Source organism: Siphateles boraxobius, unplaced genomic scaffold (genome assembly GCF_051911475.1).
Source record: "Siphateles boraxobius isolate OS27281-9 unplaced genomic scaffold, OSU_SipBor_1 37, whole genome shotgun sequence".
NCBI lineage: Eukaryota > Metazoa > Chordata > Actinopteri > Cypriniformes > Leuciscidae > Siphateles > Siphateles boraxobius.
The window spans coordinates 430,828-444,760 of NW_027508997.1; the positions used below are offsets into that span (position 1 = coordinate 430,828).

A 13,933-nucleotide genomic window follows, 5' to 3' on the forward strand; every position below is an offset into this window, starting at 1 on the left:
AATGCTAAGAGTAGAGAGACAGACAGACAAATAAAGTAATATTTTTATTTTATTTAAATGTATAAAGGTTATAAAACTGTAAGCAATGTAACAAATGAACAAAAACCAATCGAAAGATCACAACATTCAGTCGAACATCATTGTTTCTCTAAGGAAGGACATTTTCCTGCTTACAAAATATAAAATCTTATCTATATGGCCATTTATATGCATTTAATGCTAAAAAATGGAATTGCAATTCTTCACATAAAAGCTAAAGAAATGTTTTCTCTCGACAAAGCAAAATGAATTATGTACAACCATTTAACTGAATGTACTGTACAAGGGGGAAAAGGAAATGAATCAAACATTCAGCTTTAGTAAATTAGACAAATTTGTCTAGCTATTGAAACAAACTATATTGGCTGTAAATACCAAGGTGAATAAGTGCTGGCTGAGGTAAAGGACTAAACTCAACTGAGAATACAGATCATGCAAATTCACACACACTTATATCAATATATATATGTATAGACATATAGATAGATAATTAGCCAAACACCAGATGACACATGCAGTACAAACACACACCACACACTGTGAAATCACAAATAAACACACAAAAGCAGATCCGACTTCTCAGTGAGCAACTAACCAGCAGCATGAACCAATGATCCTCACCTTTATTACAAGGACAAAGAGCAAATATATGAAAAACAAATACAACAAATATATATAACAATAAAAACAAATAATCAATCAGAGCATTGGGCTTCTGTGGAAAATGTCTGGCACATTAACAAAGCGTCGATAGGCAAGAAGGTTTCTTTTCTGCCACTCGTCAAGGGAGACTGATGGACCTTTGAGACGCGACTTACAGTAATTCCTACAAACAAATGGAGAAGAAAAAAAATAACACAATGACTACAGGAAGACTGTAGAATTGGGAAACTGCAGGTTTCACTCCACCCACACCTAACTAAATATTCATAAGCTGAACTTTAAATTAAAGATGGTACACAAGATAATTAATAAAAGGGCTCCTTTGTATTTTAATATGTATATCTCTAGGGTAAGTGAGAAACACATAATACCAGGCAGAGTCTAATTGATATTACATTATGTCGTTTTAAAACAATGTACGGTCGGAGGTCTTTTGAAAATACTGAGGGGTCCAGGAATGGAATAAGCTGCCTCTGGATATAAAGAGTATGTCAAATACGGTTGGTTTTAGTATGAAAGTCAAAAGTTGGCTATTTGATAAGTTGTTTTAGTGATTAATTTGTATTCATGTTTTTGGGAGGATGTTTAAGTATGATGTACATTTTGATAATGCATGTTCTTATTGTAGCGTTGTAAGTATAATCAGTATGCAGTGCCAGGATAACCTGTCTCTAGGAGTGAAGTTGTGCTTTACATCAAGGACCACAACGGAAACAAGTTTTTTGTTAAACTTTATTTGAGTGTATTTTTCACTATTATGCTGTCTAATAAATCAAATCAAAACTGTATATGCTGCGTTGATTTCTTTTTGTGATACTACCTGTGAGTTATTAGTCATGGATGAACAGAGTTTCTAAATCACAAAGTTGATTGTTTTAACTATTACCTTCTATAATAAAAGTTTATTATTTTAGTTTTTCTGATATTTATATATCTCACAGCCACATTTTCATTCCTGTCAAAAATTAAATATGGTGCTTCTCTATTGATTTCCATTCAAATAGAACAGCCTCAGGTTGCACATTTTAGCAGAGTTTCAAGGCTCCCCCTAGTGGAGGAACTGCATTAATACACAAAAACAAAATTAACTGAGGCTGGTCACTTTACATCAGATGGTCTCTTCCAGTCTAAGTGGGCACTTCTTGAAAAGAATATGTTGGTAAGATAATATATGAAATGATGATAAAAAAATAAAATCTGGCTACAAAGACTAAATCAAGAAGCTAAACATTCAATACTTAAAGGGATAGATCATCCAAAAACGAAAATTCTGTCAGTATTTACTCACCATTATGTTGTTCCAACCCCGTAAGACCTTCGTTCATCTTCGGAACACAAATTAAGATATTTTTGATGAAATCTGAGAGCTGGATCACTCCTCCATAGGCTTCTTCAGGGATTGACACTTGCCAGCCCCGAAAAGTTATTAAAGACATCGTTAAAATAGTCCAAGTGACTACAGTGGCTCAATCTTAAGTTTATCAAACGACGAGAATACTTTTTGTGGGGAAAAACCCCCCCAAAATAAAAACTTTAAATCAACTATTCATTTCCTTCTCTGTGGGCCTCGAGTCAGTTCACTAGTATAATAGCGTTTGTGCTTCTGTGTTGTACATCACACGCGAGACCAGCGTCGGTCAATAGTGAGCTTACGTGTGACGTAACTCTACGCAATCACACTAAGTTAACTGACTAGATGCCCAACAAGAAGGAAATGAATAGTTGAAATAAAGTCGTTATTTTTGTTTGTTTTTGCGAACAAAAAGTATTCTCGTCGCTTGATAAAACTTAAGATTGAGCCACTGTAGTCACTTAGGGCCCTTTCACACCTACCTTGTTTGGTCCGGACTTTCTGACTTTTCTGAATCAAGATTACAGGTGTGAAACCTACCCCGGACCACGGTCCGGACCAAACAGAGGAAATTTGGTCCGACGAAAAAAGGTAGTCTCGGAATTTGTGTTCCGAAGATGAAAGAAGGTCTTACGGGGTTGGAACAACATGAGGGTGAATAATTACTGACAGAATTTTCATTTTTGGGTGAACTATCCCTTTAAAGGGTCATCGGATGCCCATTTTCCACAAGTTGGTATGTTTCTTTAGGGTCTTCGTGTAAAGTTTGTAACATACTTTGGTTAAAATCCTCAATGGTTGTGTAAAACAACACCCTTTTACCTCCTTATCTCCTCAAACATCTCAACTTTTCAGAATACCACAAGCGCACAGCTGGTCATGTGACAAAAATCAACAGATCAGCTTCGGCCTTTCCGCAACACCCAAAGCTCGGCCAAACAGCTGATCACATGAATAAAGCTGATCAGTGTACAGGGCGGGTTTTTATTTCTCATCTCCATAATATATCTTGTAGTAAAGCTAATGCAAGGGCTAGAAATCAATTAATCCTTTGCTGATACTTCCTCGTCATCATGTCATGGAGAGCGCAGTCAAAGTCCTTTTAGGCAAGTCATGCCACTCGGCCGCCATCTTGGCAACGCCTCCGGGCAGCTATTTCGGACTAACAAGACCAGGCTCCTATCTAAAATGAATGGGCAGAGAGTCAGAACTGCACTTTCACTGGTCACCGGGACATAAAAACTGCATGTATAGAAACAGCATTAAAATATGATAAAATCGCTGAAAAAGTTTGATGACTTTGCCCCAAAATAAGGTATAAAACGCCTTTTCCCCCACAGGTTATACTTTTACTGCGCATGCGCAAGGGTTCTCTCCCTCTCTGACGTGCGCGTGCTACACGGCTTGAAGCACAGTATGTGTGAGCTCTTGCTCGCTCGCTCTACAGTAGATTCCGGGAGATTTGAACTAATTTGCGGCCATCAGGGAGCCGCTATCAATATGCGGTAGACACTTGGGATGTCTGATATTTACACAACGCACACATACACTGCATATCAAATCTGCCGCCTTTTCAAACGGTAATGTATTTTCCCGTCGCAAACCTCAACTATGCGCATGTGTCAGTGGAACCAGACGATAGGCTTAAATGTTTCCCGGCTTGAATGTTAAAAGCAGACGATTGGCTTTCCAGGGGGAGGGGCGGGACATGTGTATACAACCGCCATCTTTGGTGTTACGGGTTTTCCCTATATAGTTGTATTGAGGATTGGATAAGTGGCATGTCTCTATATAAATTGTCTCTGGCACAGTTCATGGTTGCATAGCAACGACAGATGCTACGGGAGCGCAAGCGCTTGTGGAAACAAGAAGAAAGCGGCGCGGCCCTTAAACAGTCCTAATATAAACACTTACTATAGGTGTACCCTAGAGTTTCAGGATAAGACAAACACGGTTTGGAAAATGGATTCATGATGTCCTCGCTCATTACATAAATGTTGTACATTTTAAATACAAAAAGTTATGGATTTAATAATAATAATAAAAAGAAAATAAGGACGTGAATAATACATCATATTGTTATAAAAAAAAAAAGATAATCAGCATACAATCAATAAAGCCATTTAGCCCTTTTTTGTTGGTGGTGGTTGGTGGGGGGGTGTGCGGGCGGTAAGGGACCTGGATAATGGATAGGGGGCGCTGGCCCAAAAAAGGTTGAGAACCACTGTTCTACAAGAACCAATGAGGTTCATTCTTTTGTTATGCAAAAAATTTGCTTTATTGTCATGAAAAATTTCAATGCAAACCATTTTCAATGAAAAGTTAACACTCTAAAAGTGAAACATTTCTAAATAAAGAAATACTGAAATAAAGAAATGTGGGGAAAAAACAAATATAAAAATAGATGAATGAATGAATAAATAAAAAGAAAAAAAAAAGATTAAAAAAAGTTATATGTACAAATAAAATACAGAAAGTTATAAAAAGTAATTAAAGCTGCAAGCAGCGATGAAATGGCCCTTGCACCCGTGTCACCCGGTGGCTTTAGGAAAACAGAGCACGATGGGCAATCTGCATTTAATTAGGTAAATATAGGAGGACTATGGGTGGTTCTCATTTCTTATTTGTGCATCGTTTCCTTTCCTCGCTTCCTTTCCTAGCGTCTCAGCTCCTCCCCCTGTAGGTTGTGAGGGAAGGACGCAAGGAAAGAAAGTGAGGACGGAGGAATCGAATGAAATCTTTTTTTATACATTGGAATACTTGATCACTCAAGCATCACTTCACTGCGTCATCAGCAGCGCTCAAAGCATCTGCCCTTATGTTGTTGAAGTTGAATAATAATAAAGCAAGATACCCTGTTAAATATGTGAGATGTGTAGTTTATATAAACAGCAAGGGTAAAGTATAAATTCAAATTATTGTGACCGATGTGAAGGGGGAGAATTTATACGTGCGTCACGTTTAGTCAATAAAACACTTCCGCATAGGATACACCTGTGTATCCTCGCTCATGACTCCTCTGAAAGCCTCCTCACTCCTCGACTCCTCGAAGTGCAATTAGAGAATTGAGATGTCCTTCAAGATGGCTGTGCTTGATTGGTTTCCGGGTCATAGGATGGAGGACAGAGGAGCGAGGAGACGAGGAGGGATATTGAGAAGCACCCAATGTCAAAGTCATTTGACTTTGCCACACTTCCTGCTGGCAGCTGGTGGCGCTTTGACTATAACAAAATTTTGGCATGTAGATGTCTTCAGGCAAGGACTCTTATCAAACATGTGAAGTTTGGGGCAGATTGGACAGTGCATGTTTGAGTTACAGCAATTTCCTGTTTCATGGCGAAACAAAATTGTCTCACGCTGCCAGGGACACGCCCTTCGACAAAAACTCAAGAATTTCGTAATGTAGCATCGCAAAGTCCTTATGATTACACTAAGCAAATTTGAAGATGATCCAATTAAAACTCAAGGAGGAGTTTTTAGAAAAAATCAGAGAGGAAATTCAAAATGGCGGACTTCTGCTTTAGGATTTTGCTCCATGAGACTTATTTTTGTAGGTATTGGGACATTACATGCATGTTTCGAATTCACACCATTGGTGCTCGTTCCCTAATAAAATAAATTTAGAACTAAATATAATTAAAAATGGTTTTATTGTATTTATAAAGTATTTTATTCCTTTATTTATTTTCCTATTATTATATTTATGTATTTTAAAAAGGCTGCATTTTCTATTTTCAAAATAACCTCTTTTGATATTGGGGTGTAACATGTTCGTGACAGATTTTGTGACATTTACTTGCGAGTGAGATCTGAAGGGTGTTGCCAGTGTGGGTCGTTCCTTCCAGTTTTCCGATTAGCAATGGAGTTCATCAAAGAATGAAGCTCAGTGATCGCACCTGCCAACACACACACACACACACACACACACACACACACACACACACACACACACACACACACACACACACACACACACACACAAATCAACAGTATCCATCATATCACATTCATCTTTCTGCAGTGGAAAGCATGCTGTTATAATATCAAAACACTTAGTTAAGCTACGCATAAATGAATTACAGCACGGTCGCATGACTTCAACATCACCACCATTAAGCTTCCAAAAACTAATTAAATCTTTATTTCAAATTTTAGATCTTTGAAGTTTGAGTGAGAATAGTTTGCAAGAGAGTGAGTGTAAACACGACAAGGCTGTCAAGAAGTAACCATATACCTTATTTCATGCATTTAATCCATTCATTGACTTTCGGATGATGGAAACAAAATGCTAATGTGTCCAGGTTTTGGCCTACAAAAACATCATTCCTGCAGAACTCTATTATTTCTACAGGTTTGGTACACACCTGGAAAAACACAGATATGAATGATAGTTTGGTAAAGCGTGATACCGTTTGCTGCTCCGTTCTGCTCTTTCATGTGTCTCTTCACCAAGTCCACATATGTTCTCTTGTTTCTCTCCCACTCCGCTTCACTATACAACACCACTGGTTTGCAGGTGGTCTTCGTGTTGTCCGGAACCACCACTTTAGATTTCACCTGCTCAGTGGGCAAAAAAGCAGTTGGAAAAGTAGTACAACACATTGCTCATGAGTAACATCTGTTCATGGCAATTCTGTCATTATTTTATACACTCTGAAGTAGGGCTGCACAATATATCAAAATTATTGAAATATTGAAAATGTATATATATATATATATATCGCGATATGCATATCTTAACAGCTTGCAATAAATGGGGTCATGTACAAAAGACAGAGAAAATCAGTCATTGCTCTTGGCTGAATAACTTTTGTAGCTTTAATAAGAATCAGTATATATTTTATTGCAGCAAGAGTAGTCTTTAATGAGCAAAAGAGAGCACACGTCACTCTTCTCCTCACAAAATTGCACTGGTTGCCAGTTGCCGCTCGCATTAAATTCAAGGCACTGACGTTTGCCTACAGAACAACCACTGGCACTGCTCCCTCTTACCTAAACTCATTACTTCAGACTTACGTGCCATCCAGAAACTTGCGCTCTGCTAGCGAATGTCGTCTTGTGGTACCATCTCAAAGAGGCACAAAATCTCTTTCTCTGACCTTTACCATGACTGTTCCCTGTTGGTGGAATGATCTGCCTAACTCAACCAGAGCTTCCGAGTCAGTAGCCACTTTCAAGAAACTGCTAAATATCTTTTTCGGCAGCACTTGATTCAGTAATGCTTACACTTTCTCTTCTCTTCTATTCTATAAAAAAAAAATGCACTAAAGTTAAACTGAGAGGGGTTATAGCACTTACGTATTGTTGTCCTACTGTTAGTTTAACTGCTTCTATGGTTCTCATTTGTCGAATTGGATAAAAGCGTCTGCAAAATGAATAAATGTAAAATGTAAATTTAATTCATACAGTGAAAACGAAGCAGTGTTTTTATTTTTACATTTGATTATTTAGTTTCTGTTGTTAAATAAAACTAATGTAGGCTTTCCTGAAACCCTAAACCCCGTGCTTTACACTGATGTTAAAATAACACTTCTTATGCAACAGTAAAACACTTCTGGTCACTGTCAGAAGTTAAAGGGATGTTTTCTTGTCAGAAAAATAATGTGAAACATGTATGTAGCTTATATAGTTTTAAATATATTTTAAAGATAATTTAAGTTTATTTTACACACTATTTATCGTATCGCATATCGCACTTTTCTTCAATATCGTGCAGACCTACTCTGAAGATACTTTACGCAGCTCTTCTGCATACAACGAGAGTTTATAGTGACTAGAGATTGGCATTTTTGTCAGTATTCCCTTTCGATTATTTGATTGCAACACTGACATGTTTATAGAACTAAAGGGAATCAACACCGAACTAAACTAAGCTGAATAATTATACTATTGTATACAACTTTTTAATTGAACTTTGCTCTATTAGTGTCATTTTATAAGGCATTTTTATTTTATTTTTTATTTAATGGCGCCTTTCATAACACCCAAGGTCACTTCACAAGCAATATACAGGTCACTGCATATAACAAAACACACAACAAACAAGTCACATACAGATTAAGTGCAGTAAAGTCTCAATAAAACTTATTATAAAAAAGCCTGTACAAAAAGATATGTCTTAAGGCGCGTTTTAAAAGTCAACAAGCACTCGCTATTGCGAACATCAATGGGAAGAGAGTACCATAGGCGGGGGGAGAGCATAACTAAAAGATCTGGCACACATGGTAATAAGTCGAATCCGAGGTACCACAAGAGAAATTGAAGATGAAGATCTGAGAGCTCGTGAAGGAGTGTAAGCATGGAGAAGTTGAGTAAGGTATTGTGGAGCAAGATTATGAAGTGTCTTGTAAGTAGCAAGATTTTGAATTCAACTCTATACTTTACTGGAAGCCAGTGCAATTGCTGAAGAACTGGAGAAATGTGCTCAGTATAAGGTGTTCTAGAGAGAACACGAGCTGCAGAGTTATGAACAGACTGAAGCTTATGTAACAGTTTGGAGGGAATACTTGTGAGAAGAGCAGTACAGTAGTCTATACGTGAAGTGACTAGTGCGTGAATAAGAACTGCAGTATTATTACTTGAAAGAAAAGAACGGAGACAGTTAATATTACGCAAGTGGAAGTATGCAATCCGTGTGATATTATTCATTTGAGCTTCAAAGGATAGTGTGCCATCCATGATGAGACCCAAACTTTTTAACCTGTGATGAAGGACAGATTGCAGTATTGTCAATGTTCAAAGAAAAACAGTTAGATTTAGACATAAATCTAGTGCCAACAAGCAGAGCCTCAGTTTTGTTGCCATTTACCTTCAATAAGTTAGCTGAAAGACAATCTTTAATTTCAGATAAACAGCTGGACAAAGACGGTGGAGGAAAAGAACCGGTGTGTTTGGCAGACAGATAAAGTTGGGTGTCATACGCATAACATAAGAATTTCCGAATAAGAATATTTTCTTGTGTATTACTGTGAAGCTGCTGTGAAATAATCTGTATTTCATAAAGCACTATATCCATCAATGTGACTTGACTTTGAATATGAGTATGTATATTCAAGAATGAGATTTGAGAGCTGCAGCCGAGGGAAAGACTGTGAATACTGATTTCAATTTGGTCTGTTCCTTCATAAGGCTTCATAAGGATATGGTACATTTGGTAACCCTTTAGAATAATGTACTTTTAGTTAACATTAACAATGAGCAATACAATTGTTATAGTATTTATTCATATTTTATGCCATTATTTAATAAAAAATATAACCGTTCATTGTTAGTTCATGTTCGCTCAGATCCATTAGCTAATTAATATTGACAGAAAACGTTTGATTTTAATAATGTATTAGTAAATGTTGAAATTAACACCAAAGTATGTTTCATTGCTAGTTCAAGTTACTAATTTAACTAATGGAACCATATTAAGTGTTACCATATATTTTTAAGGGTTTGATTAGCTTTCCAGATGCCGCCAATATAAACTGTAATTGGAAAAAGCAGCTTTAAGATTGTTCAAATATTCTCTTTTTATGTTCCATCATGGGCTAAATAAAAGCAACATGTCTGAAACAACATCAGGGACAGTAAATAATGACAGAAACCAGTGAAAAGGCTACAAATATATAAAAGATGGAGCTCAAACCTGGACCTGAAGGGGCAGCGTGCTTTCAAACGTATCTGAGGCACTTTCTTCATTCCGCCCTCTGTCCGACGCCTCGGGCTCTGCCTGCTGACTGACCGATAACAGCTCTTCTTCCTCTTTCAATGGGACAGCTGATTCTGGGGGCGAGCTTTGAGACTTTGATTCATGAAGTGAGATAAAATCGTTCTGCGAGACCTCCCTGATCTCACCCTTCCCAGTTCCCAGAGAGCCAACAAAAGGAACAGAACCGCAAGCATCGAAGTTCAGGAATGCACACAGTTTTATCTCAGCAGACGAAACCTCTCTGTCCCATTTCAGAACTGGTATCGGGGAGGGAAGACTCTCCCGGTCTCGATCTTTATGGTTCTCTTTGCATTTGGACAGAGGGGTGGACACCACAGGGGTCACAGATTGATTGACCTTTGACCGAGGTGGTGTGACGTCCTTAGTTATTATTAGTGGCTGTAGAGGTGTGGATCCCTGCGATCCGGACGGGAAGTTCAAAGAACAATATCCAAGATCTTGGGAGCATGTTCTAGTGATGCGCTGCCTTTTTAGGGGGGTCTCGCAGATCTCATCAAGACTTGAATCATCAAGGCGCCTCTTCTGTGCTCTGGATTCATTATTTGAAATGTGTACTTGAATGTTGTAAACAGGGCTGTTGGCATTGTACTGCTGCTTAGAGCACACCAAATGTGAATATACTGATAATGGTTTTAAGTGAAAATGGGAATCTCCATTAAACATTGTTATTATTCAAGATTGGAAGAGGAAGAAGTGCTGTCTGGTCAGTTTTATCAAAGCAGGAAAGTGCATGAACCTAAGAAAGAATAATGTTTATTGAATAACGTTAATGATCACGTCAAACAGATGTTCATGACATTGACTCTAGTCTGAAACTACTTGTTTCAAATAGATAGAAAACTTATGTGCACGAGAGACTTGAAAGCAACCGATCACCGTTTCTTTTTTTTCTTTGGGCGAAATGTGTGCCACGCGCATGCTATAAGTTGTTAAAACACTCAAATGCTACTTGAAAGTTAACTATTAAGTGAGGATTACAACTTTAAAATTGTACCTGTCGATGAATCTTCTGTTTTGGAAATTGTTATTTAGTCTGCCGTAGAGTTTCATCCATCACCAACTTGCACAGCGCGGTTACACCTGATATTTTTAACCTCTCACTCGCACTTCGTCTTGATTGGTTAGACACTCAGAACATGTGATTTTTTATTTTTTTGAATTTTATTCACTTCCAGATTATTCAAAATAGTAAATAAATATACGTGAAGGAAATTTAAAATATATATATTTATATAAAAAATATAATCATCTGATTTTAATCATCATACTGGTGAAAACGGGGAACTCATGAATGTTAATTACGTGATGCGAGGTCCGTAATGATTGGCTGAAAGTATTCACTTTCACAATATTCAAAATAGTATACATATATACATAAGTGAAGATAATAACCCTCACAATATATAAATACAATACAATAATCTGAATGTATTAATCCTACTGGTGCAAACGTGGAACTCATAATTATTAATGACGTAACGCAAAGGTCGGACAGTGATTGGCTGAAAGGCAGACGTTGGTAAGTGAGCGCTTCGCTTGAAAGTGGGTTGTCATTTTTTTTTACATCTTGCAATCTATCCTTACAGTCTATGGTTCTTTCACAATTGCAGAGAAGACTTTTTTATATTTTTTATATTAAATTAGTTGTGAAGTGATTGGTGCTCAATCAAATACAATCTGTTATGAATTTTAATTAACGGCTCGAGAAAACTACGTGATGACACCCTCTTTGAATTAATGGCCAACTTTATTAGCCACTGAATTGAAACCTTTATTTAAAAATAATTACTTGGACTCGCATTAATTACCACTCTACCTTTTAAGGTCCACAACATAACAGCAGTGCATTAATCTCACCACTAGAGGGAGTTATGTCAAAACAGTAATAAACACAAAACACTTTTATCACAGTTTTAATTCATGAACATCAAATGATTAATGCCAACAGAAACTAACACTAAGGTGTTATAATTTACCGTTAAGAAGACTAAATACAAACACAAGCATCAATGTAAACCATAAAAGAACCAACTGCATTTTTATCTCAAACAATCAAATCCACAGAGTTAAATATCAGTTTGTTGCTCATTTATGATGTTTATATTTCAACATAAGCAAGTGTTTAAGTTGATGAGAAAATAGTATATTGGTGTGCAGTCAAACAAATTCAGGTAAATTTTTTGGGCAGAGGAATACATGTAACGTTACAAAATTGGTGTTTCTGTTAAAAAAAAAAACACATAAATCAAATTTTGCTTTATTTCGACACTACCATGATGATAATACCCAGATCTCTTCAAAGTCCTTATAATACCATGATATTACAGTATGAGTCTTCCACAGTATTTTATTGGATGGGTAGTAAGGATAACCTAATGAAGAATAACCAATAGCAGAAATATGTTTCAAAAGGCATAAGCAGAAATTAAATGATGAGGTTTAGAAATAGATGCAGAGAGGAGTGCAAAAATACATTTTCATAGAAAAAGATAAAATTGTCTCATATAAATACCCTGCCTTCTCCTATTTGTATGCTGTAACGTTCGTTTAGTCATTTTTCATTAATCTTGTTTTTTTATGAGGGCAGACAACTTGCATACACAAAAACTTCACCACTTCAGAGCATTAAAAAAACAATCCCACTCCACACAAACCTCAAACATGACATTTAACTCTTTAGTATGCATATAAATCTCAATTTACATTCTGACATTCGACTGCATAGAATCGCAAAGCTAGCCTCAGCAATCAAATCCATTAAAATATGAATAATAATAATAAGTTCACTGTAAAAAGTGAAATAAAATTCATGCTTAATAAAAAAATTAAGTAATGTGGAATCGTCAAGTTCACATAACTTAATTTTGTCAATTAAGCATTAAGTTTATTTACAGTAATTCTAAGACAATGGGTTTACTCCATTATTTATGTTAAGTAAAACTGATCACTTTTTACAGTGTTATTATCATAATCTTTATATTCGTACACGTACATTTAAAAAAAAATAAAGAAAATAAAAGTAACTTATAGGAAGTAACAGAAAATATAAATGTACTTAAAATACTTTGGGGAAAATAATAATAATAAAAATATATACTGTATTGCTTTGGTCTGTGCTTTTGTTGAAGTTCAGTTTGCCAAACTAAAACGCGGTATCAGTGACGGCCACCAGAGGGCGCCAGTGTGACGAGCTACCGCGAACTCGATCCCTTTGTGACGTTACATCAGCTCGTTCCTCTCGCGAAGCGTCGATCAGAATCCGAACGCGTCGTCGGCTTCGGCTTTGTCCCAGTTGCTGGGCGACAAGCACTCTTCAGGGTTGAAGTCCTGAGGGTTTACCCCAATGTCCAGCACCTGGGGGTTAGTGCGAGACTCAGCGAGTCTTGGGGGAAAACACAGACAGAAACGCGTGAGAGACAGAATCAAACCGAAAACACAAGGCAGGAAACATCAGTAGCGGTGCAGAACAGATCGTGTTAGGAGCTGTAGAGACTAGGGAAAACATATGCAAAACAGAAACAACACTTTAAATATGCATGGCAATTTCTCCCTGATCTAGAGTTCCTCGTTATTTAAAGAGCAAGATAACGTATGTCATAATAAATAAGATTTTTTAAACAAAAAAATATTAGTTTTCGTTGAAATTGAAATAAAGCTGACATCAAAATATAAACATTAAATGAAAAACTTAAAGGGTTAGTTCACGTTAACACAACATCACATAAAGACATAGCCTAATTGAAGCAATGCATGTGACTCCAGTGGTTTAACCTCAATTTCATGAAGTGACGCAAGTGTTGTTGTTGTTTGTGCAAAAAAACAATATAATTTAGCGCTTTATTTACAAAATATTAAAGTCACCAAGTAATCAAAATTTTTGGCTTTTTGTGTGAATATGTTAGCCTTACTGTTATCTATAAGCTAGTGTGCTCCAAAACTAACAAAATTCGCATTTAGAAGATTTTAGCGTTCAAAACAGTCTCTCACTTCTGGCAATATGGATCAACGATTTTGATGACATCACTCTGCAATTCAGTTTCTCATCAGACTTTCTGTCCAATCAAATGCTCCCTATCTGAAACTCCGCCTCTTACATTATAAATTGACACTGAAGCTGCGGCTGAAATCGGTCACTTGTTCACACAATTCTATATGGTGAATGG

General features: G+C 36.8%; 2 protein-coding genes across 4 annotated transcripts in view; both read right to left on the minus strand.

Moving 5' to 3' along the window:
* Nucleotides 1–486: 486 nt before the first annotated feature.
* Nucleotides 487–10,888, minus strand: kop (askopos). The gene is made up of 5 exons (XM_077196864.1): nucleotides 10,765–10,888; nucleotides 9,687–10,506; nucleotides 6,463–6,610; nucleotides 5,850–5,949; nucleotides 487–865 (listed from the first exon to the last, which is right to left on the minus strand). The coding sequence occupies exons 2-5, from the start codon at nucleotides 10,431–10,433 to the stop codon at nucleotides 739–741; spliced, it is 1,122 nt and encodes a 373-aa protein (XP_077052979.1). The 5' UTR covers nucleotides 10,434–10,506; nucleotides 10,765–10,888; the 3' UTR covers nucleotides 487–738.
* A 779-nt stretch (nucleotides 10,889–11,667) lies between these two features.
* Nucleotides 11,668–13,933, minus strand: part of ldlrap1b (low density lipoprotein receptor adaptor protein 1b) — a 45,958-nt gene continuing 43,692 nt past the window's right edge. For all 3 annotated transcript variants that reach the window (XM_077196898.1, XM_077196899.1, XM_077196900.1), the window contains one exon: nucleotides 11,668–13,152. In XM_077196898.1, the coding sequence (XP_077053013.1) occupies nucleotides 13,023–13,152 (130 nt within the window). In that variant the 3' untranslated portion in view covers nucleotides 11,668–13,022. The remainder of the gene's footprint in view (nucleotides 13,153–13,933) is intronic.

Excerpts from the sequence above, each read along its gene's own strand:
- kop (XM_077196864.1), bottom strand. The coding sequence starts at position 10,433 with ATGTTTAATGGAGATTCCCATTTTCACTTAAAACCATTATCAGTATAT. Across the intron at positions 6,611-9,686 it reads CGCTGCCCCTTCAGGTCCAG|GTGAAATCTAAAGTGGTGGT; the intron begins GTTTGAGCTCCA and ends CCCACTGAGCAG. Across the intron at positions 866-5,849 it reads CCTTCAGATCTCACTCGCAA|GAATTACTGTAAGTCGCGTC; the intron begins GTAAATGTCACA and ends ATTTGTTTGTAG.